This window comes from Oncorhynchus masou, chromosome 16 (assembly GCF_036934945.1).
Source record: "Oncorhynchus masou masou isolate Uvic2021 chromosome 16, UVic_Omas_1.1, whole genome shotgun sequence".
Lineage (NCBI taxonomy): Eukaryota > Metazoa > Chordata > Actinopteri > Salmoniformes > Salmonidae > Oncorhynchus > Oncorhynchus masou.
This window is the reverse complement of record NC_088227.1, coordinates 28,107,144-28,132,053: the sequence shown is the minus strand read 5'-3', so window position 1 is coordinate 28,132,053 and position 24,910 is coordinate 28,107,144. Positions and strand designations below refer to the sequence as shown.

The window sequence follows — 24,910 nt, the reverse complement described above, 5'->3', positions numbered from 1 at the left end:
TATGGGTCTTGAAGTTTATGTGAAGTCTGGCGTATTTCATGTGTTGACCACTTGGGGGCCTTCTTGTCCACGGTCATTGCCAGGTCAGAGCTCAGTCGCAGCTCTGTCCCCTGCTTAGGCGATGTACATTTTGGGTCTCCCTAAACTGAGACAGAGGATGAGATTTGTGTCGAGGTTGGGTAACTCATGCTAAGGTTTTTTCACATTTTTGTAGTACAGGGCTTGTTCGACATTGCAGCCGACTGTGCAAGCGACTGTCTACTACCGACTGATCTACAAATCACCTTGCGTCATAAATAACTACTCATTATTATTTGTAGAGCAGTCAGTCGGTCAGTCACAATTTACCCATGATACATAACGGTTGATCCTCTCGAACACGGCCACAATCCTGCATTTCTCAGACTGGATAGAGTACTCGATCAGTGGTCGGCATTGCTGGAGCTTGCATGCACCTTTTAACCACCGACATAGACTAGACACCAAACCTGCTTTATTTTATGCTTTAGCAACCACCATCGCTTTTTATTATAATGGGTGTGGAAATCGAAATAATATCCCCAGGAGATGGTAAGTTTTGCTACGTTTGATTTTGGATCGTTATCTGCTGCGTTTGTTTATTTATTTAGCGTATTTATTTAGCTAGCCATTACGAAATTGTGGCAGATGTGCTATTATTATCATGATGCCGTGGGAACGTTTAACGGATTTACAGCCAGTGCAAATGATTTAGCTGCATGTTTATTACATACTCCACAACGTGGGCGACATTTATTTTTCAAGACCCATACATGTTCCTTGGTCTCATACGGTCACGGCATGGAGTGATCCAGTTTTTGTCAAATTAACGTCAGATTTTACTTTTCGTAGCAGGTTAGAAGAATTTACGCAGCAGGTTAGAATAATTAACATAGCTGGTTAGGAGAAGTAGGTTAAGGTAAGAAAAATAGTTAGGGTTAATTTGACAAAGGCTGGATCCATGACCCTCTCACATATCGTTCGAGAACTCTCGGCATTAATGCCAGCCTTCTATGGCCAGCTCCTTCTATTGGGATTGCTGCTTTCATCTGTATTAACACTGACTTGAAGTATTATTTCGATATCACGCAGTGTGTATGCTGATAGTAAAAGGAATACGATATTGTTACTTCCAATGATTTGATGTAACAACATTTCATAAAGAGCACATGTCAGTAATGATAAGGGCACATCCTAATATTACAGTGTATGCCACACACACACACACACACACACACACACACACACACACACACACACACACACACACACACACACACACACACACACACACACACAATACGTTTGACTAAATATTGTTTGTTTTCTTTTCAACAGCAAGGACTTTCCCAAAGAAGGGCCAGACTTGTGTTGTTCATTACACAGGTAAAGAGTGTGTGACAAAAGAGCATCTGGTTGGGAAATTATTGTTTTGTTTTTCACTAGGTGGGTCATTTGCTGCCTGGGGGTCGTCTCTCAGACATCCAGGTCAGACAGACAGGAAAGAGAAAGTAAATGTGAACATTCCGTCTTGGTGATTACACATTTATCACATGTTTATAACTTGTGTAGGGCTGACCACATTTAGTCAACTGGTCGATTGTTTGGTCGTTAGGTTGTTGGTCGATCGAGATTTCTTTACTTGAGCAGTAGCAAAAAAAAAGAAGAATAATCATGGTGTACGAGACACCTGTCCTATTTGCGCCTGTCTGAGTCGACTAATCCATTGTGGAGGCCGTGGGGATGGCACAGTCCATCAGTCTAATGCATGTGCTACTGAAGTTGTACAGTGGGGCAAAAAAGTATTTAGTCAGCCACCAATTGTGCAAGTTCTCCCACTTAAAAAGATGAGAGAGGCCTGTAATTTTCATCATAGGTACACTTAAACTATGACAGACAAAATGAGAAAAAAAAATCCAGAAAATCACATTGTAGGATTTTTAATTAATTTGGCTGGCTTCCGGGTTAAGCGGGCATTGTTTCATGAAGCAGTGCGGCTTGGCTGGGTTGTGTTTTGGAGGACGCACAGCTCTCGACCTTCGACTCTCCCGAGTCCGTACGGGATTTGCAGCGATTGGATACCACGAAATTGGGGAGAAAAAGGGGTAAATAAAAAAAGTGCAACTTATTTTGAGCAAAGTTAACCAGTATATTGGTGTTGAGAACAATATGGCAGAGTTGGCAGCAGAGTTCGGACACAAGAAAACAGCCCTTGCCTTATTTATTAATTGTCTAAGAAAATTAATTAACTTAATTAGGTCTATAATCATTAGCCTAACTGTTAAATGTGCCTGGCTTCATAAATGATCCGTATACTGTACCAGTCAAAAGTTTGGACACACCTACTCATTCAAGGGTTTTTCTTCATTTTTACTATTTTCTACCTTGTAGAATAATAGTGAAGACATCAAAACTATGAAATAACACATATGGAATCGTGTAGTAACCAAAAAGTGTTAAACAAATCTAAATATATTTTATATTTTAAACCATCTCAATTGGGTTGAGGTTGGGTGATTATGGAGGCCAGGTCATCTGATGCAGCACTCCGTCACTACTTCTTGGTCAAATAGCCATTACACAGCCTAGAGGTGTGTTGGGTCATCATTGTCCTGTTGAAAAACAAATTATAGTCTCACTAAGCGCAAACCAGATGGGATGGCATAACACTGCAGAATGCTGTGGTAGCCATGCTGGTTAAGTGTTCCTTGAATTCTAAATAAATCACTGACAGAGCACCATCACACCTCCTCCTCCATGCTTCACGGTGGGAACCACACATGCAGAGATCATCCATTCACCTACTCTGCTTTGCACAAAGACAAGGCTTTTGGAACAAAAAATCTCAAATTTGGACTCATCAGACCAAAGGACAGATTTACACCTGTCTATTGTCCATTGCTCGTGTTTCTTGGCCCAAGCAATTCTCTTCTTCTTATTGGTGTCCTCTAGTTGTGATTTCTTTGCAGCAAATCGACCATGAAGGCCTGATTCACGCAGTCTCCTCTGAACAGTTGATGTTGATATGTCTGTTACTTGAACCCTGAGGTGTTTATTTGTGCTGCAATCTGAGGTGCAGTTAACTAAACAACTTATCCTCTTCAGCAGAGGTAACTCTGGGTCTTCCTTTCCTGTGGCGGTCCTCATGAGAACCAGTTTCATCATAGCGCTTGATGGTTTTTGTGACTGCACTTGAAGAAATGTTCAAAGTTCTTGACATTTTCCAGATTGACTGACCTTCATGTCTTAAAGTAATGATGGACTGTCATTTCTCTTTGCTTATTTGAGCTGTTCTTGCCATAATATGGACTTGGTCTCTTACCATGTAGGGATATCTTCTGTGTACCACACCTACCTTGTCACAACACAGCTCATGGGCTCAAACGCATTAAGAAGGAAAGAAATTCCACAAATGAACTTTTAACAAGGCACACTTGTTAATTTAAATGCATTCCAGGTGACTACCTCATGAAGCTGGTTGAGAGAATGTTAAGAGTGTGCTAAGCTGTCATCAAGGCAAAGAGTGGCTACTTTGAAGAATCTAACATATAAAATATATTTTGATTTGTTTTAACACTTTTTCGGTAACTACATGATTCCATTTGTGTTATTTCATAGTTTTGATGTCTTCACTATTATTCTGCAATGTAGAAAATAGTAAAAAAAAAAAAACAAACTTGATTGACTAGGTGTGTCCAAACTTTTGACTGGTACTGTATATCTACATAAATTAGACAGATTCTGCTTGTGTTGCCTGTTTGAGTGTTTGTTTCATAGCCTACTGATTCCTTGAGCACCAAGCGTCATGCAACACAACATTTCGGAAAAACAATTTCACAAATGCGGCTGTCTTTAATCTTTGCTATGATATAATAAAAGCTTTACTTTTTTTCTCTGGTATTACTTATCATTTATTTCATGTTGTTTACACTGTTCCAAATTGTCAGCAAAATAATATTTATAATAATATCCCCCCTTTTTCATGATCTCCTTATTATTATTATGATCATCATTTTAATAATAAATAATGTCATTAACATTCGCTGGCTTCGTAGCCTATAGCAGCCTTGTATAAATACCATCAAGCTGTATGTCTAAAAGTTCATCCTGTTTAGTCTTAATACCGTAACTTACTTAGGCCTCTATTTCAATATATATATAGACTACTGTATCAATCCATCAATCATTCATTCGTTCATGTGATCAGCATTTTAGTTTTAAAATAAATAACAAATTGACCCTTGAATAATTAGCATGAACAATAAATAAACCGTTCCATTTTGGCACTGTTTTTGGTCTCTGCTGTAATAAAGGCTTTACAAGAAAAAAACAGCAACATTACAACAGACTCTCTGGTATGCTTCTAATGTATTTAGTGTTGTTTACATTGTTCCAAATGGTCAGAAAGATGATATTGTAATCTAACAGCACCTGTTTGTCACACATAAGATACACGCAGCTCTTGCTCCTTAACTTCTTTCCCCTTGATCTCCATTAGACTATTTTCCACAACTAGTCAAATGTATTCCAAACATCTGACTTCCCCTTTACCTCCTGAGCAAGCAGTGAACATTCTCCCGCTTCAAGTTTATTTGTCACATCCTCTGCATCCATTTTGCTGTCACATGTGTTACAGTGTTCGGAGTTTATTATAACCAATTTATGGTTATGATATGCCATAAGTCCTATTGGTCACGTGCATGTGATGCATGTGTCATGTAAAGAGAGAAAATGTTGAGGGAATAGGGAATGCTTTTCCTTAACAAATTAGGGATTTTGGTAACAAAACCTTTATCAGAAATGGCTGTAATTATGTTGCAGCTTCAGCAACACGGACAGCGCGATAAACACTGTTGATGTTCTGTGGTGGTCGCTGCAGCAGGGATGAGAGAGAGACAACAGGTGCTAGTTAAACAGTCACTCGCTGTCATTTTCTTTTTTACACAGAGCAGCAAGTCTGAGCCCGGCCCGGCACAACCAAATCAATTGCGGTCGGACTCCCTCTAGTCATTTGTGTGTCTTAATGATTTCATCAAACAGAGCGCTTAAAGCATCAGACAAGCTCAGTGCATATAGTTGATTTGATTAAAACACATAAGATGTGTCTATATGGAAAAATACATGTTTTAACATTTCGACCATTCGATTTCTCGAAACAACAGATGACTGTCGGGCAACTAAACATTTTTTTTTGTCGGGGACAGCCCTAATGCCATGTGTGTTGAGGTTACCAGACGTCCCCGATTTCGGGGACAGTCTCCGAATTTGGTGACCTGTCCCTGGCTAGAGTTGTCCCCGGAAATGCCCTCAATTAACCTGCAGAAAGAAAGCAACTTTGAAGTTAAATTGAGGCTGATATTTCAATAATCAAAACACTGTGTCCAATCAGATTTGCATGTGAAAATTGTCTATCCCTGTACCCAACTCATTTATTGCCGCAGATGTTTTATGAGAACATTTGAACAGTGATACATTGTAAACACTGCATGAACAACCATTCTGATGGCCAGATAGTCCATCCAACAGCATTGGCTACCAAACCTGGGTGATTCAAAAATGACTTGATAAACTAAGATTAAGAACTGTGAAGTCGTAATCCATTGCTGGTCACCTTAGTGTGGGTGTATGTGCGCCAGTTTATGTCTTCTTGGAAGACATGGCTGGAACTCCACTACAAGTGAAGTTTAATACACCTTTAATGTTCGGTGGTGATCAATGTTCTTTCAAAACATTTTCGGCACTGAGCAAATGTCAAGTCTGCTGAGCGCAAACTTGAACGTTGTGAAAATTCTGTGCAACTTTTGTGTGCATTTACTGTGAACACCGAGGCTGTACCTGCTTTAAGTTACAGTTATGGCCAAGTAGTCTACTATGGCTATTTGATCATAATGTAGGTCTACCAGAGTGGCCTACCATCAAAAACAATGGAGAAAATGCATCCCATAACATTTTAACATGGAAATAGCTGTTCTATCATTCAACCTACAGTAGCAGCCCATGTGTGGTGTTTAATGTAGGCCTAAATTCCACGAGACTTGTGGAAAAAATATGCAGGGCTTGGCATTAACCTAGTCAGACAAGGAGGTGACTTAAAATGTGTTGTTTGATGCAAGAAACAACTTATAAAGTTATCTTAGCTTATTCAAGCCAGTCTCAAAATACAACACTGGCCCTTTAAGACAGACACAATGCTCTTTACCTGACTTGCTTTTCAAAGATGGCTAGAAATGTACACATTTTGTGCTCTTGTAGGAAGCAACCACTCTCACATTGCTGACTAGCTATAACTGGGCTATTAACTCACTAACTAGCAAAGAATATGAACACATGTGCATATGTGGCTACATGCAGCTCTCACTTTGATCTCAAAACAGTTAGTTTTGCACACTAATAAGTCTTGCATAGTTAGTTTTGTTTCGGTATGTTGTGTTGAAAGTGGCTAACATTGGGAATTCCCACAGTAAAGGGACACGTTGATAGTGTTAACTAAATGGGAAAACAAGGAAGTTGAGAGAAGTTCAATCTCGTGCTCCTCTGCGCAGGCTGATATTTCTTCTGCACAGCAGTCCCGGGAACATTGGTGGTAATACATTTAAAGCACAACACTTTGTCTTTATGTCGAGTGGTTGATTGCTGTTTGGTATATTGTAGTCCAGAAAGCGAGAGTGGTAGGCTACTGGTAGTAATAAAGACACAGGGTACTGACCCTGCTCCTTCTCTGAGTTGAGTCTTTTTGCACATCATTGAGAGGGAGAATGACAGACCGAGAGAGAGAGGGAGAAAGAGATATAGATATGGCTGAGCTCAGGCCTAGTCTCCTGCAGTACTCTATATTAAGGCCTGCTGTGGTTGATGTGTGTAGGGAAGTTGACCCTATTACCGTAACACGAATGCTAAATCTGCATTCTTTCTGACCACCCCCCCCCTCTTTTCAGCTCAGCTGTTAATGCCAACCATGTTGAAGAATGAACCTTTTGTGTCAAACCCACTCTGGAAGGAGATTAGTTAACATGTGCTTCATTAGGCCAAAGAGATAAAAACCTTCACTGAATTAGTGCATTATTGATTTGAGCTGAGTATACTAAAATCCATCACGTGCCACACTGCAAAGTGAAGTTCCAACTCACAGAATTTGATGTCTGGCCCAAAGGTGATCACGTCACGTCACATGTAAATGGTTTTGGTAATTGAAATCCTGATGCTATTCATGCTGTGTCTGTTTACTGTTGTTGTATTTTGTCTACCATAACAACAGCCATAAAGGGATAAAACACAAGACAAACAATAACAGCAAATGGACTCTCATTCCCAATAACTTCAGACAACAGATACAAAGGAACAGAATACAAAGACAAAGAAACACAAACAGACGGATTCTCATGATCAATATCTTCACATCTACTGGTATACTAACACAACCTTAAAACATCCATGCACACAGTACTGTGTCTCCCAGTCCCAGCAGTATCTCTGGTCTTATTTTTAACTTCACTTTCACCACTTCCTTATGCTACACACACACAGGCACGTGGTGACCTCGCGGAGCAATGGGTTCTGCTTAAGATAGTATTGTATCCTGAATTAGCCTAGATGTCATTATGGGGCAGTGTCAGACCGCTCCCTGATGCCCATCTCTGACTCACTCGTTCCTCTCTTACATGAAATCTCTTGCCTATGGGTCCTCTCCACTCTCCTCTGATGGCATTTGACCCTATAGGTTCTGAGAATGACCGCAGAGAGAATTGTGGGTGTCACTCTCTTTCTCTGGTGACAGAGTTACGAGCTGCGTAAGCACCGGGGTTCTGTGGGTTCCACAGGCGTCATGTCACCTCTATATGGGGCTGTTCCGGTTGTCTTGAACCTCCTCTCCAGTGAAACGTGATGATGTAGGCACTTGGATGGTCAATCCCCAAACAGCAGTTATTTGAAAGATTTGAAACTCTCAGCTTAAAGTTTTTCCTAGCCATGCAGTAGGCCAACACTTAGATAAAAAAGGTGTTATCTAGAACCTAGAAATTTCTTCAGCTGTCTCCATTGGAAAACCTTTTGAAGAACCCTTTTAGGTTCCAGGTAGAACTCTTTGAGTTCTATGTAGATCAATGTCCACAGAGGGTTCTACATGGAACCAAAAAGGGTTCTCCTATGGGGACAGACGAAGAACTGTACTGTTGTGGACGTGTGTGGTAGTAGGACCAGGCAGGCTGGCAGGCAGGCAGGCAGGCAGTATTGGAGTAGTGGGCAGCAGGCCATGTTACAGTATATCCATCATGAGCCACATTGATTTTTCGATTTCGATTTGAAGCAACCCTCACACACACACACACACACACACACACACACACACACACACACACACACACACACACACACACACACACACACACACATAAATACATACATAGGCCTCTGGCATTTATGAAAGATGGAAAGATGAAGGGGAGTAGTCTCTAGCAGGAGTTGGAATTGTGTTCCAGACTGGGAGATGGAACAGCATGGTGATTAGTGTGGGAACCATAGTGCCTGCAGTATGGTTAAATGTAGCTCACAGATAGCATCCTTCCTCTCAACACCTTCACTTATTCCTCACACTTTTTAAAAGTTTTGTGTATAATTATTTTCAATACTATACGGATCTCTCATGGCCAGACTACGTAATCTCTTATGGATAGACTGTAATCTCTCATGGCCAGACTACGTCATATTTTATGGTCAGACTACGTAATCTCTCATGGTCAGACTATGTAATATTTTATGGACAGACCACGTAAACAATCATGGCCAGACCATGTAATCTCTCATGGCTAGACTACGTAATCTCTTATGGATAGATCACGTAAACAATCATGGCCAGACTACGTAATCTCTTATGGACAGACCACGTAAACAATCATGGCCAGACTACGTAATCTCTTATGGACAGACCACGTAAACAATCATGGCCAGACTACGTAATCTCTCATGGCCAGACTACGTAATCTCTTATGGACAGACCACGTAAACTATCATGGCCAGACTACGTAATCTCTCATGGCCAGACTACGTAATCTCTTATGGCCAGACCACGTAAACAATCATGGCTAGACTACGTAATCTCTCATGGCCAGTCTACGTAATCTCTAATGGACAGACCACGTAAACAATCATGGCCAGACTACGTAATCTCTCATGGCCAGTCTACGTAAACAATCACTTGACCAAATAATGTTCTGTTAAGGTTCTACTAAACCCCCCTACAGTACCGTAGTGTAGCTAACTTAGTGTAGTGTAGCTAATTTAGCTAAAACCACTTACTAAGGGCTTGACAATCTGGACCCTCTATTTCTGAAACTATCCGCCGCCATTGTCGCAACCCCTATTACCAGCCTGTTCAACCTCTCTTTCATATCGTCTGAGATCCCCAAGGATTGGAAAGCTGCCGCAGTCATCCCCCTCTTCATAGGGGGAGACACCCTGGACCCAAACTGTTACAGACCTGTATCCATCCTGCCCTGCCTATCTAAGGTCTTCGAAAGCCAAGTCAACAAACAGGTCACTGACCATCTCGAATCCCACCGTACCTTCTCCGCTGTGCAATCTGGTTTCCGAGCCGGTCACGGGTGCACCTCAGCCACGCTCAAGCTACTAAACGATATCATAACCGCCATCGATAAAAGACAGTACTGTGCAGCCGTCTTCATCGACCTTGCCAAGGTTTTCGACTCTGTCAATCACCATATTCTTATCGGCAGACTCAGTAGCCTCGGTTTTCCTGATGACTGCCTTGCCTGGTTCACCAACTACTTTGCAGACAGAGTTCAGTGTGTCAAATCGGAGGGCATGCTGTCCGGTCCTCTGGCAGTCTCTATGGGGGTGCCACAGGGTTCAATTCTCGGGCCGACTCTTTTCTCTTTATATATCAATGATGTTGCTCTTGCTGCGGGCGATTCCCTGATCCACCTCTACGCAGACGACACCATTTTGTATACTTCCGGTCCGTCCTTGGACACTGTGCTATCTAACCTCCAAACGAGCTTCAATGCCATACAACACTCCTTCCGTGGCCTCCAACTGCTCTTAAACGCTAGTAAAATCAAATGCATGCTTTTCAACCGTTCGCTGCCTGCACCCGCACGCCCGACTAGCATCATCACCCTGGATGGGTCCGACCTAGAATATGTGGACATCTATAAGTACCTAGGTGTCTGGCTAGACTGTAAACTCTCCTTCCAGACTCATATCAAACATCTCCAATCTAAAATCAAATCTAGAATCGGCTTTCTATTTCGCAACAAAGCCTCCTTCACTTACCCTAGTAAAACTGACTATCCTACCGATCCTCGACTTCGGCGATGTCATCTACAAAATAGCTTCCAATACCCTACTCAGCAAACTGGATGCAGTTTATCACGTTTTGTTACTAAAACACCTTATACCACCCACCACTGCGACCTGTACGCTCTAGTCTGCTGACCCTCGCTATATATTCGTCGCCAGACCCACTGGCTCCAGGTCATCTACAAGTCCATGCTAGGTAAAGCTCCGCCTTATCTCAGTTCACTGGTCACGATGGCAACACCCACCCGTAGCACACGCTCCAGCAGGTGTATCTCACTGATCATCCCTAAAGCCAACACCTAATTTGGCCGCCTTTCGTTCCAGTTCTCTGCTGCCTGTTACTGGAACAAATTGCAAAAATTGCTGAAGTTGGAGACTTTTATCTCCCTCACCAACTTCAAACATGCTATCTGAGCAGCTAACCGATCGCTGCAGCTCTACATAGTCTATCGGTAAATAGCCCACCCAACTTTACCTACCTCATCCTCATACTGTTTATATTTATTTACTTTTCTGCTCTTTTGCACACCAATATCTCTACCTGTACATGACCATCTGATCATTTATCACTCCAGTGTTAATCTGCAAAATTGTAATTATTCGCCTACCTCCTCATGCCTTTTGCACACAATGTATATAGACTCTCTTTTTTTCTACTATGCTATTGACTTGTTAATTGTTTACTCCATGTGTAACTCTGTGTTGTCTGTTCACACTGCTATGCTTTATCTTGGCCAGGTCGCAGTTGCAAATGAGAACTTGTTCTCAACTAGCCTACCTGGTTAAATAAAGGTGAAATAAAAAATAAAATTAAAAAAAGAGCAACTGCAGAGATTAGGCCTATTGAGACCAAAGTGCTATGCAATAGGATAAGAGCAGCAGAGATTGCGCTAATTACAGATGTAGGATCTTAATTTGAGCCAGTTTGCTACAGTAGGAAAATAATCCTGCAGCAACAGGAAATATGAATTATTATGTGGATTATAATTAATGGACATTTTAGTAGGTGTTGATACAAACTTCAAATACACTACATGTTTTACATTTACTGCACTGTAGGAAACTTTTCCGGCAACAGGATGATCAAATTAAGATCCTACATCTGTTGCACTAATGTATATCAGCAGGACTGTTGTGCTTATACCACAACATTAAAGATGCAAGGCTACATCTGAGCTGTCTCATTAGGTGAAACACCAATTCCAGTGCCAAAGATTCTACTGATATATGAACGACGAAGCAAGAACAGATATTTCTCGTTGACACGTGCTCATAGTCCCGTGATGTGTCAACATGTCTATAAGAGCGTGCTGCAGACAGATCGCGTATGTGTGATATCTCCTTACATCTCTGGGCCCTGGTGGACGAGGGGCCATGTGTGTGTGCTGGCGTATGTGTGTGTGTCACGTGTAGACACAGATACAGTAAACGGAGTATAAATAGCCTAGCTGGCCTGGACAGCCTGTCCAGAAAGACATCTCATACTACTCAGGAGGGTCTGGAGGCAAAATCTGAAATGGCACCCTATACTCTATATAGTGCACTACATTTAGCCAGAGCCCCTAAAGGCCAAAAGTATAGTGCACTATATGGGCATATAGGGTGCCATTTTGGACACACATGGGTCTTCCCTTGGTATTTTCACACCCAACCCAAGCAGAGAACATGGGATTAAGGGCCAGTTTGTCATGCTTTTTACACTGTCTATTTACCCATTGCCTGCCTGATATCTAAGAGTGTCTAGGACTGTTGTGCTGGAACAGGAGAGGAAGGATCCTGTTTTTATTATCATTCAACTCCACTCTGACTCAACCAAGATAGGGAGGCCTCACTACATGTTGTATTCAGTTACTCACAGACTGATACAGTAGTTAAGGGTCTGGGTCTCTGTTGCAGGAAGAGAAATGGACCAGCTTTATTTTCTCAAAGCTACTTTGGAACGGCCCCAACTCAAACAAACTTGGAATAGCATGTAGACTTTTTCAGTTAGAATGGGCTTTAATCTCCATGGTGCTGAAATATACAGTGCATTGGGAAAGTATTCAGACCCCTGACTTTTTCCAAATGTTGTTACGTTACAGCATTATTCTGAAATGGATTAAATAAATGAAAATTCTCATCAATCTACAGCGAAAAAAAATGGTTTTTAGAAGTGTTTGAAATATATTAAAAATAAATAACACCTTATTTACATGAGTATTCAGACCCTTTGCTATGAGACTCGAAAATGAGCTCAGATGCATCCTGTTTCCATTGATCATCCTTGATATTTCTAGAACTTGATTGTAGTCCACCTGTGGTAAATTCAATTGATTGAACATGATTTGGAAAGGAACCCACCTGTCTATATAAGGTCCCACAGTTGACAATGCATGTCAGAGCAAAAACCAAGCCATGAGGTCAAAGGAATTGTCCGTAGCGCCCCGAGACAGCATTGTGTTGAGGCACAGATCTGGGGAAGGGTGCCAAAAAATGTCTGCAGCCTTGAAGGTCCCCAACAACACAGTGGCCTCCATCATTCTTAAATGGAAGAAGTTTGGAACCAGCAAGACTCTTCCTAGAGCTGGCTGCCCGGCCAAACTGAGCAATCGGGGGAGAAGGGCTTTAGTCAGGGAGGTGACCAAGAACCTGATGGTCACGCTGACAGAACTCCAGAGTTCCTCTGTGGAGATGGGAGAACCTTCCGGAAGGACAACCTTCTCTGCAGCACTCCACCAATCACACCTTTATGGTAGAGTGGCCAGACGGAAGCCACTCCTCAGTAAAAGGCACATGACAGCCTGCTTGGAGTTTGCAAAAAAGGCACCTAAAGACTCTCAGACCATGAGAAACAAGATTCTCTGGTCTGATGAAACCAAGATTGAACTCGTTGGCCAGAATGCCAGGCGTCATGTCTGCAGGAAACCTGGCACCATCCCTACGGTGAAGCATGGTGGTGGCAGCATTATGTTGTGGGGATGTTTTTCAGTGGCAGGGACTGAGAGTATAGTCAGGATCAAGGGAAATATAAACGGAGCAAAGTACAGAGATCCTTGTTGAAAACCTGCTCCAGAGCCCTCAGGACCTCAAACTGGGGCGAAGGTTCACTTTTAAACTGGACAACGACCCTAAACACACAGTCAATACAATGGAGGAGTGGCTTCGGGACAAGTCTCTGAATATCCTTGAGTGGCCCAGCCAGAGCCTGGACTTGAACTTGATCAAACATCTCTGGAGAGACCTGAAAATAGCTGTGCAGCAATGCTCCCCATCCAACCTGACAGAGCTTGAGAGGATCTGCAGAGAAGAATTGGAGAAACTCCCCAAATACAGGTGTGCCAAGCTTGTAGCGTCATACCCAAGAAGACTCGAGGCTGTAATTGCTGTCAAAGGTACTGAGTAAAGGGTCTGAATACTAATGCAAGTGTGATATTTCTTGTTTTTAATTTTTACTAAATTTGCAAACATTTCTAAAAACACGTTTTTGCTTTGTCATTATGGGGTAATGTGTAGATTGATGAGGGGAGAAAACGATTTAATCTGATTTAGATTAAGGCTGTAACATAATAACAAAATGTGGCAAAAACTCAAGGGGTCTGAATAGTTTCCGAATGCACTGTAGCGCCTGATAGACATAGGCTATGTTGTTTTTAAATACATCCAACTGTTTACCCATTCAACAAATGGGTCTTAATCATGTCATACTGAGGATCACTTTACTGTGTAACTGGCCATATAATTCCTGCTTGGGAGAAAATGTAAAAAATATTACCCATATTGTATTCGAAATAAACATCCTAGTTCGGTTTCACTGTGGTTTTTATTTGAAATATGGGTCATAATGTTTCCGTCTTCTGGAGCACTTTACTGTGCCTATAACTCCAGTCTAGCCAGGGGAGATACAGTATTAACAGATGGTCTTTGGACCCGTCGACTCCAGGCTTGGACTCCGGCCCAGTGGCCCTGCAGGCAGGCAGACTGATATCTGGGCGACAGGGATTCCCGGAAGCCTGCGGTCCTACTAAGTTTAGGGGGGAATGAAAGAGGAGAAGCAGCCAGTACTGTACAAGACTCTGGGTGAACCGTCCCCTGCCTGACCAGGGTTAGCATGCTAGGCTAGTTTTATTGCCAACTATTTACGCTGATGTTATGTCTGTCTACTGTGGTGGTATAAATAAATCATCGGTTATTTTAATACAACCTGGATAAATCATGGGTTATTATAATACAACTTGAAACGATGCTTACGCATATCTTACGAGATGTGACAAGTTCCTCAGATTGAGATGCTGAACTGTCATGTTTTTTTTTGTGCAGGTGAGGGTGTTGATACCGTCTCCTCAAAGAGATCACTTTCAATTTGTGAGATAGTAAAATATAACTTCGATAATCAAGAAAGGATAACCAAATTGCTTCAGAAGATAATAAACCATGTTTCTTGTAGTTACTTTTTTCTCAACTTGTTTATATTACTTTCTAGTACGTCAAGCTACAGTAACTTACAGAGTAGCAATAGCTAATGATCCACCTAGCTTTGTAGTCATAGATTGTGCACCTTCGATTGTTTAGCTAAGTAGCTAGCTAGCTTGTTGTTGTTTCCCTTTTGTTACCAAAGCATATGAAAGCAAATTTAATCTCCACAAATGCTGTTTACATTGATATCCATACTGAATGAAGCAGTTAAGGGATCTCATGGGCACCCTTAACATTTTCACTTAATTTAAGGGGGGAATTCACCTTAAAATGTTTAGTGCAACTGACTTAAAGTTAAGGAAAAAGATGAGGAAAAATGTCAGGTCTTTTAAGCAACTGGGCCCAGATACCCACCCCCAAAAATAGCGTAACGACCCTGGGTTTATAAGCATAGAAATCAACCCTGCCGCACGAGCATGCTTTTGCGGGACAGTCGTTTGCACGCCGGACCTCGGGCTATAAAAGGTCAAGGGTTCGAGACCTGCTCCCTACTGTTACATTACAATACTTAAGTACTATTTCATAGTATTTTTACTTAGTTACTTTACACCACTGACCGTGGTCAGGTGAGGTTAGGGTGTTGGATTGGTCAACGATGGCTGTTTCTGGAACAGTCTATTGTAGTATTCTATAGGGGTATTATAGTCCCATATGTCTTCTTCATGTTGACATCAACATTTCTTCCATTTACGCAAGGAAATAACCTATATTTATCGTTACTGTATTTTGCCAGGCAAAATATATAGTACCAATCAAAAGTTTGGACACACCTACTCAAGGATTTTTCTTTATTTTTAATATTTTCTACATTGTATAATAATAGTAAATACATCAAAACTATGAAATAACACATGTGAAATCATGTAGTAACCAAAAAAAGTGTTAAACAAAATATATTTTATATTTGAGATTCTTCAAAGTAGCCACCCTTTGCCTTGATGACAGCTTTGCAAACTCTTGACATTCTCTCAACCAGCTGCATGAGGATTGCTTCTCCAACAGTCTTGAACCAGTTCCCACATATGCTGAGCACATGTTGGTTGCTTTTCCTTCACTCTGGGGTCCAATACATCCCAAACCATCTCAATTGGGTTGAGGTCAGGTGATTGTGGAGGCCAGGTCATCTGATGCAGTTTTCCATCACTCTCCTTCTTGGTCAAATAGCCCATACACAGCCTGGAGGTGTGTTTTGGGTCATTGTCCTGTTGAAAAACAAATTATAGTCCCACTAAGTGTAAACCGTATGGGATGGGTTATTGCTGCAGAATACTTTGGTTGCCATGCCGGTTAGGTATGCCTTGAATTATAAATAAATCAAAGACAGTGTCACCAGCAATGCACCATCACACCTCCTCCTCCATGCTTCATGGTGAGAACCACACATGCAGAGATCATCCGTTCACCTACTCTGCGTCTCACAAAGACACAGCGGTTGGAACCAAAAATCTCAAATTTGGACTCATCAGACCAAAGGATAGATTTCCACCGGTCTAATGTCCATTGCTTGTGTTTCTTGGCCCAAGCAAGTCTCTTCTTCTTATTGATGTCCTTTAGTAGTTGTTTCTTTGCAGCAATTCGACCATGAAGACCTGATTCACACAGTCTCCTCTGAACAGTTAATGTTGAGATGTTTGTTACTTGAACTCTGTGAACCTTTTATTTGGGCAGCAAGCTGTGGTGCAGTTGACTCTAATGAACTTATCCTTTGCAGCAGAGGTTACTCTGGGTCTTCCTTTCATGTGGCGGTCCTCATGACAGCCAGGTAACTCTAATGAACTTATCCTCTGCAGCAGAGGTAACTCTGGGTCTTCCTTTCATGTGGCGGTCCTCATGACAGCCAGTTTCATCATAGCGCTGGATGGTTTTTGCAACTGCACTTGGAAGAAATGTTCTAAATTCTTGAAAATTTCCAGATTAACGGATCATGTCTTAAAGTAATGATGGTGTCAGGCGTGTGCGTTCTTGAGGTGAAGTCAGGTGCAGGAGAGCAGAGAATTGTGAACAGGCACACACTTTATTATGGCAGGAGAGATATACAGACGGTCGCAGCTGCGTCAAAAACCTCCTCCAGCCAACAAGGCAATATAGCACGCACAATAGTCACACAACATAAATGTATGACAATACAAATAAGCTTAGTGAAAACACATGAAAAATAACAAACGCTTAGCCTAGTGCGTACAAGACGTAACACAATAATTTAATAATAATTTCACAAAAAGACATGAGGCGGAACAGAGGAATAAATACATACTATAGTGTGATTGGGGAATGCAAAGAAGGTGTGAATGGAACAAGACAAAACAAATGGATCATAGAAAAATGGAGCGGCGATGGCTAGAAAGCCGGTGACGTCGACTGACGAACGCCGCTCAAACAAGGAGAGGGGCCGACTTTGGCGGAAGTCGTGACAGATGGACTGTCGTTTCTCTTTGCTTATTTGAGCTGTTCTTGCCATAATATGGACTTGGTCTTTTACCAAATAGGGCTATCTTCTGTATACCACCCCTACCTTGTCACAACACAACTGATTGGCTCAAACATTAAGAAGGAAAGAAATTCCACAAATGAACTTTTAACAAGGCACACCTGTTAATTATACAACGGGTGGGTCTAATCCTGATATCTGATTTGTTAAAAGCTCATTCACAAGTTACCACCGACTAAATCTATGACATTAAAATTCCTATTTATTCTGTTCCATCTGACTGCGCAGTCCACTGTCTCATCAGCCCTTGATCTCCACTATAAAAAGCATCAATACATTATGTCACATTTCTTTTAGACTAACATTTAGTTTTCAACAACGGAGATCTGTATAGACCTTACTGCCTCTTCGACATTTTCAATGTTCAAATTCGATCTCCAACTGTCTCATAGTAATGAACGTGTAGGGGTCGGGAGTCGGGACGAGAGAGAGAGAGAGAGAGAGGCATGCAGGCAGCATTTCTCAGCCAGTCAAAGTCATGAATTAGCTGGCATCATTTTTATCGATATATATAAAAATGTCAATTGAAAAAAGGTAAAACGAAACGAAGTGCAGCTAGTTTGCAGTCTTTCCAGCTTCAGTTTGAAGTTATTGTGTTAGCTGTGTTGTTGGCTAGCTCCTCTGAACAACAGTGTCCTAACAAGAGAGCACATTTTCTATGCCAGGTAAAATTAGTAGGTGTCCAAACTTTTGACTGATACTGTACATTAAAAAATATATAATTAGGATTTTGTCTCAGTATTCTACCCAAGCCTGTGAAAGGTAAATGATTAAGTATTTTATGCAGTGTCTCTGTCTCAGTGCCTCTGGTGGAAGTGTTTAATGGGCCTAATGTTGTTAGCATGCCTGAACGGACAGATGTTCATGGGCACATTCATTGTCGTGCCGCTACTGAATCTCTGCCTGTCCTGTATCTGTCTGTGTTCTAGATGCAGGCGAGACATGGCCTAGTTAACCATCAGAAATAATCTACAGAAAGAATCAGGCCACTGCCTCCTATTTCAAATTCCCTTTGCTCATTTAGAAAATTGAAATGAGCCCACGATCTGGATAATGAAACCCAATGGAATTACTCTTGTTTTTGTGCCAGTCCTGTATTTTCAGAATCTGCCTTTGATGTTGGATTTTGTAATACTATGATTCCTAGGCATTCCAGACAGTTCCTTGCTGCTGAGGTGAAGGATTGCCTGTAAAACAGTGCTCTGTTTTGTTTTAGTTTGTTTTTAGGGGAATTGCTTTGTGTTCAAATGATGCTACAGGATTATCTCCATCAACATAACAAACGGTTTAAGAGACTGGCGGTCTGGATTTGGTATCGCTCCAGTCCTCTCTGGCATAATAAATAAGCAACAGAGGACATAGAAATCAGATTATATCCCAGAGAAATAGAAGTGCAGTAAATGTAAGTAACCTAATCTATGTTCATTTAACTGTTAGCTCCGAGGGTAATTGAAAATAAAAGAGAGCCGCACACTCTAGGAGCTCAGATGCAAAATTTTTATTACCAACGTTTCGACAGCCAAGCTGTCTTCATCAGGGTATATACAGGGTATATATTCAGGGGATATATTCATCAGGGGATATACCCTGATGAAGATAGCTTGGCTGTCGAAACGTTGGTAATTACATTTTTGCATCTGAGCTCCTAGAGTGTGCGGCTCTCTTTTATTTTCAAGTTTTCTACTCCACTAGCCAGCACCTCGCCTAAATAGGTGTGTGTTTATTTTTCTTCTCGATAGCTCCGAGGGTATTGTCTGCAATAGTCATATACACATAGAATTTTAGTCCACTGTTTGCATTGAAACTGTCTGCCTTAGGAAGAAGCCTACTGTGGGCAGCCAACTCAGTACTATTGACTCAAATATAAATGTCACTGACATGTCTACCTCGGATCAGCCTCTCAGAATAGCACTAAAAACAAACAAGTAACCCAGAAAAGGACAAAAAAATTGCCCATATTAACATATGTAGCCTGAGAAACCAGGTTCATGAAATTGACAACTTATTAATATCAGAAAACAATCATATTCTGTCCATCTCTGAAACACACTTTGATCATTAATTTGATGACTCAGTAGTAGCTATACATGGTTATAGAATATATAGGAAAGATAGAAATGCAAATGGCGGAGGTGTTGCCATGTATGTCCAGAGTCATATTCCTGTTAAGTTGAGAGAGGATCTCATGTCAGTTGATGTGGAAGTAATAAATCAAATCAAATGTTATTTTTCACATACACATGGTTAGATGTTAAAGCGAGTGCAGCGAAATGCTTGTGCTTCTAGTTCTGACAATGCAGTAATAACCAACAAGTAATCTAACTTAACAATTCCACAACTACTACCTTATACACACAAGTGTAAAGGGATAAAGAATATGTACATAAAGATATATGAATGAGTGATGGTACAGAACGGCATAGGCAAGATGCAGTAGATAGTATCGAGTACAGTATATACATATGAGATGAGTAATGTAGGGTATATAAACATAAAGTGGCATAGTTTAAAGTGGCTAGTGATACATGTATTACATAAAGATGGCAAGATGCAGTAGATGATATAAAGTAAAGTATATACATATGAGATGAGTAATGTAGGGTATGTAAACATTATATTAAGTGGCATTGTTTAAAGTGGCTAGTGATAAATTTTTACATCAATTCCCATCCATTTCCATTATTAAAGTGGCTGGAGTTGAGTCAGTATGTTGGCAGCAGCCACTCAATGTTAATGGTGGCTGTCTAACAGTCTGATGGCCTTGAGATAGAAGCTGTTTTTCAGTCTCTCGGGCCCTGCTTTGATGCAGTAGTGGATACAGGTTAATGTGCCTCACTTAAAGCCTATTCTCGTAGGAAGTTGCTATAGACCACCAAGTGTTAAAAGTCAGTATTTGGACTGTGTGTGTGAAATGTTGAAAGATGTATATGATATCAACAGAGAGGTATATTTTTTTGGCCGACCTAAATATTGACTGGTTGCCATCCATCTGCCCACTCAAAAAGACTGGTTCAAGTAATCAGTCAACCTACCAGGATATTTACAAACAGAACAGGAACTGAATCATCCATTTGTATTGATCACATCTTTACTAATATTGCAGAAATATGCTCTAAATCAGTATCCACACCCATCGGATGTAGTGATCCTAATATAATAGCCATATCTCGAACAACCAAAGTTCCAAAGACTGGGTATTATGATCATACAAGAGGCTTTTCAATGATTCCTATGTCGAAGACAGACTGGCAGACATACAGGAAATTGAGAAATCACATAAGTAAACTAAACAAAAATAAACTACTATGGAACAAAGATAAATGATGTAAAAACTGATAGTAAAAAGCTCTGGAGTACTTTAAATGAAATTTTAGGCATGAAAGCTCCACCTTTCATTGAGGCAGATGGCTTGTTCATAACAAAACCCTTTGATATTGCCAACCACTTTAATAACTTTCTTGTTGACAAGATTAGAAAACTTAGGTAGGACATGCAAACAACAAATGCTGAGCCTTCATTTCATGCATAATGGACCAAATAATGAAAGACAAGCACTGTAGGTTTGAGATCCACAACGTGGGTGTGGAAGAGGTGAAACAATTGTTACTATCTAGAAATAATAATTGCTGAGGTTGGTAGCGGAATACATTGCAACTCTTGTTTGCCACATCTTAAATTTAAGCCTAGAAGACAGTGTGCCCTGTGGTGTAAATTCTAACCAAGTGAGAGAGACTTTGGTATTTATTCAAACAATCAATATTTATCGATATAAGAATTGCAATAATGGAGCTGGTCAACGACTACCCATCGGTAATCGTTGAGAGCCCAACGAGCAGATTGGGGTTACAGCTTTTTATAGCAAAGGACATCCTCCTGAATGTTCATGACAAACAACAGACGTCTGGAATGGGTCACAAGGTTAGGTTTTGTATGTGAGAAAGGAGTATCCCCCAGCCAGATAGTATTTGCTGTGTTTTGCATCATTGTCCTGTTGAAAAACAAATGGTAGTCCCACTAAGTTCAAACCAGCTGGGATGGCTTATCGCTGCAGAATGCTGTGGTATCCATGCTGGTTAAGTGTGCCTTAAATTCTAAATAAATCACGATAATGTCACCAGCAAAGCACCCCCACACCACCTCCTCCATGCTTCACGATGGAACCACACATGCGGAGATCATCCGTTCACCTACTCTGCGTTTCACAAAGACACGGAGGTTGGAACCAAAAATCTCAAATTTGGACTCATCAGACCAAAGGACAGATTTCCACTGGTCTAATGTCAATTGCTTGTGTTTCTTGGCCCAAGCAAGTCTCTTCTTCTTATTGGTGTCCTTTAGAAGTGGTTTCTTTGCAGCAATTTGACCATGAAGACCTGAATTACACAGTCTCCTCTGAACAAATGTGTCTGTTACTTGAACTCTGTGAAGCATTTATTTTGGCTGCAATTTCTGAGGCTGGTAACGCTAATGAACTTATCCTCTGCAGCAGATAAGTCTGCGTCTTCCTTTCCTGTGGCAGTCCTCATGAGAGCCAGTTTCATCATAGCGTTCAATGGTTTTTGCAACAGCACAAAGATCTTGACATGTGTTGCATTGGCTGACCTTCATGTCTTAAAGTAATGATGGACTGTCGTTTCTCTTTGCTTATTTGAGCTGTTCTTGCCATAGTATGGGCTTGGTCTTTTACCAAATAGGGCTATATTCTGTATACCAGCCCTACCTTGTCACAACACAACTGATTGTCTGAAACGCATTGAGAAGGAAAGAAATTCCACAAGTTAATGTTTAACAAGGCACACCTGTTAATGGAATGCATTCCAGGTGACTACCTCATGAAGCTGGTTGAGAGAATGCCAAGAGTGTGCAAAGCTGTCATCAAGGCAAAGGGTGGCTACTTTGAAGAATCTAAAATATATTTTTATTTGTTTAACACTTGTTTTGGTTACTACATGATTCCTTATGTGTTATTTCATTGTTTTGATGTCTTCACTATTATTCTACAAGGTAGAAAATAGTAAAAAATAAAGAAAAACCCTTGAATGAGTAGGTGTGTCCAAACTTTTGACTGATACTGTAGGTAAATTGCAGTTGGTCCAGAACAAAGCAGCACATATCGCACTTAGATGTACATGGAGGGAAAGTGTCAATAACATGCATGTCAGTCTCTTCTGGCTCAAAGTTGAGGAGAGATTGACTGCATCATTATTGGTCTTTGTGCGAGGTATTGATGTGTTGAAGGTACCGAACTGTCTGTTCAACCAGTTGGCACACAGTTTGGACACTCATCGGTACAACAAAGACATGCAACCAGTGGTCTCTTCACAGTCCCCAGGTCCAGAACAGTGGCTGGGAAACACACAGTATTAAATAAAGCCTACATGTAACTCTACCACCCCAGGTAACTCAAGCTAGCAATAAAACCAGTTTAAAAAAACAGATACAAGAACAACTTTGTGCACTAAGGGGACTGTGAAGAGAGAGCCATTTTATATATATGGTATTGTAATTTGCACTGTACTATGCATTAGACCTAGATATTGTGTGTATGTACTGATATGTAGGCTGTGTGTGACATTATAAAATGTATTTCAGTCGTTGACTAATAATGTTCCCTACTATGTATTATGTCATGTTTCATGTGGATCCCAGAAAGAGTAGCTGATGCTTCTGCAGTGGCTAATGAGGATCCTAATAAATACCTACAAGCACACTTACGTGTACACAGTAGTACTCATATAAAGCAGAACACATGAAAATAAGAAACTTTCAAACGCCTACCTGAACCTACGAAGATCATTGACTTAACAGTGTTTGTGCGATATCTCTCCACCAGGTATGCTGCAAAATGGAAAGAAGTTTGACTCTTCTCGAGACAGAAACAAGCCCTTCAAGTTCAAGATCGGGCGACAGGAAGTCATCAAGGGCTGGGAGGAAGGAATCGCACAGGTGAGACTGCATTGTCTTACGTTAGGTAATGCGCTGCATCTGCACTCATGATATTTTATGATAATATTGCAACATATGATACGCAAGTGTTGACAATTCCTCTGTTGTCTCCCTCCCGCCCTCTCTCCTCCCCTCTCTGCCCCAGATGAGTGTGGGTCAGCGGGCAAAGATCACCTGTACGCCTGACATGGCTTATGGAGTCACAGGTCACCCCGGGGTCATCCCCCCTAATGCCACCCTCATCTTTGACGTTGAGCTCCTCAAGCTGGAGTGAGTGACCCCTCTCTGGGGTCAGGGTTGAAAGGTCAAATGTGGCCTAAAAGGTCACTCACTACCTCCCCGTTTAGGGGGTAACATTGCCCCACACCATCGAGCAACCAACCCCCTCTGCTCCTTAGATTTTTGTTGCATCTTCAACTACTCAATACTTAAGGATCTACTGCTTTGTTGCCAACTTAGTATTATTGTAGATGGATGCTGCCTGACACTAAACTGATTTTTAGACTTTTTACACACTCATGATACCATAGTTTGGCTTCATCTGTCTTAATGTATGTCCATGAGCATTGCTTTTTCCTTTTTTTTAGGTTGTACATTTTATTTAATCTGTATGACAAAGAAACATAGTAGAACCATCCGACGAAGGACGCAATATATTGCAATGGAATGTCACTGCCTTACTGTTTTCCAAAGCACAAAACAAGGTGTAACAGTACAACTACTCTGTATCTCAGGATTCCTTAACTCCGTCCTGGAGAGCTACTGGGTGTGGCTAGGCTTTTGTTCCAGCCCAGTACTAATGCAGATTGAAGGTGTGTTAGTCTGGATCAAAAGCCTGTACACTCCAGTAGCTCTCCAGAACGGGAGTTGTAGAACTCTGTTGTAATCTTGACTAGGCATTACCAACCACTCTCTGCATTGCCACTTTTGATAAAGGTCTGTCCTGCTGAAAGCTTTAAAGGTTAGTAGTTTTCCTTGACCATGACACCTGAGCAGGTAACACCAGCAGTGTATTCATTAAACCAATTCTGTTGCAAAACATTTCTTAAATGGAGGCAAACGGAACGAAACGGGGAGTGCTGAGCTAACTTTGTCCATTATAAATTTGTTTTAGTTGCAAAACTTTCTGGACTAATGATTACACCCTGTTAACACTACAACTAGGGCCTGGTGTTGTTTCTGGTTAGCTCACATGGTCATGAAAAACCCTGTATAATGATAACTGAGGTTTCTGTGTTTAGTACATTTTGTATCCATCAAACATTTACTGCAAGAATACTACAGATATGACTAAATGAAGAACATCAGGAACACAAATGCACTGTACAGTACTACTCTTACAACCCATGGATAGTTTGGATACTATGACTGTTTCATCGATCAACTCGTAATAAAAACGGTGAGAACTTTGTTTATTGAAAATCTGTGAACTCGAGTTGTGTGTGTGTGTGTGTGTGTGTGCATCCACGCGTGTGTTCAAGTTCTTGAGAGCTTCCCCTTACAAAAATGTACCATGGTAGTACAATGAAAAAACTACCATGGTACTATCATGTTTTTTTGGTCAATACCATGGCAGGAAAATACCATGGTACTGTTGCAATACCCATGGTATTTTCCTGCCATGGTAGTAACCAAAAAACTATGATAGTACTGTGGTAGTTTTTTCATTGTACTACTATGGCAGGAAAATAC

General features: G+C 41.1%; 1 protein-coding gene across 1 annotated transcript; it reads left to right on the top strand.

The window, feature by feature from the left end:
• The first annotated feature begins 101 nt into the window (after window positions 1–101).
• Window positions 102–24,640, top strand: LOC135557783 (peptidyl-prolyl cis-trans isomerase FKBP1B-like). Its single transcript, XM_064991385.1, has 4 exons — window positions 102–570; window positions 1,357–1,404; window positions 23,106–23,218; window positions 23,364–24,640. The coding sequence occupies exons 1-4, from the start codon at window positions 534–536 to the stop codon at window positions 23,490–23,492; spliced, it is 327 nt and encodes a 108-aa protein (XP_064847457.1). The 5' UTR covers window positions 102–533; the 3' UTR covers window positions 23,493–24,640.
• The last annotated feature ends 270 nt before the right edge of the window (window positions 24,641–24,910 follow it).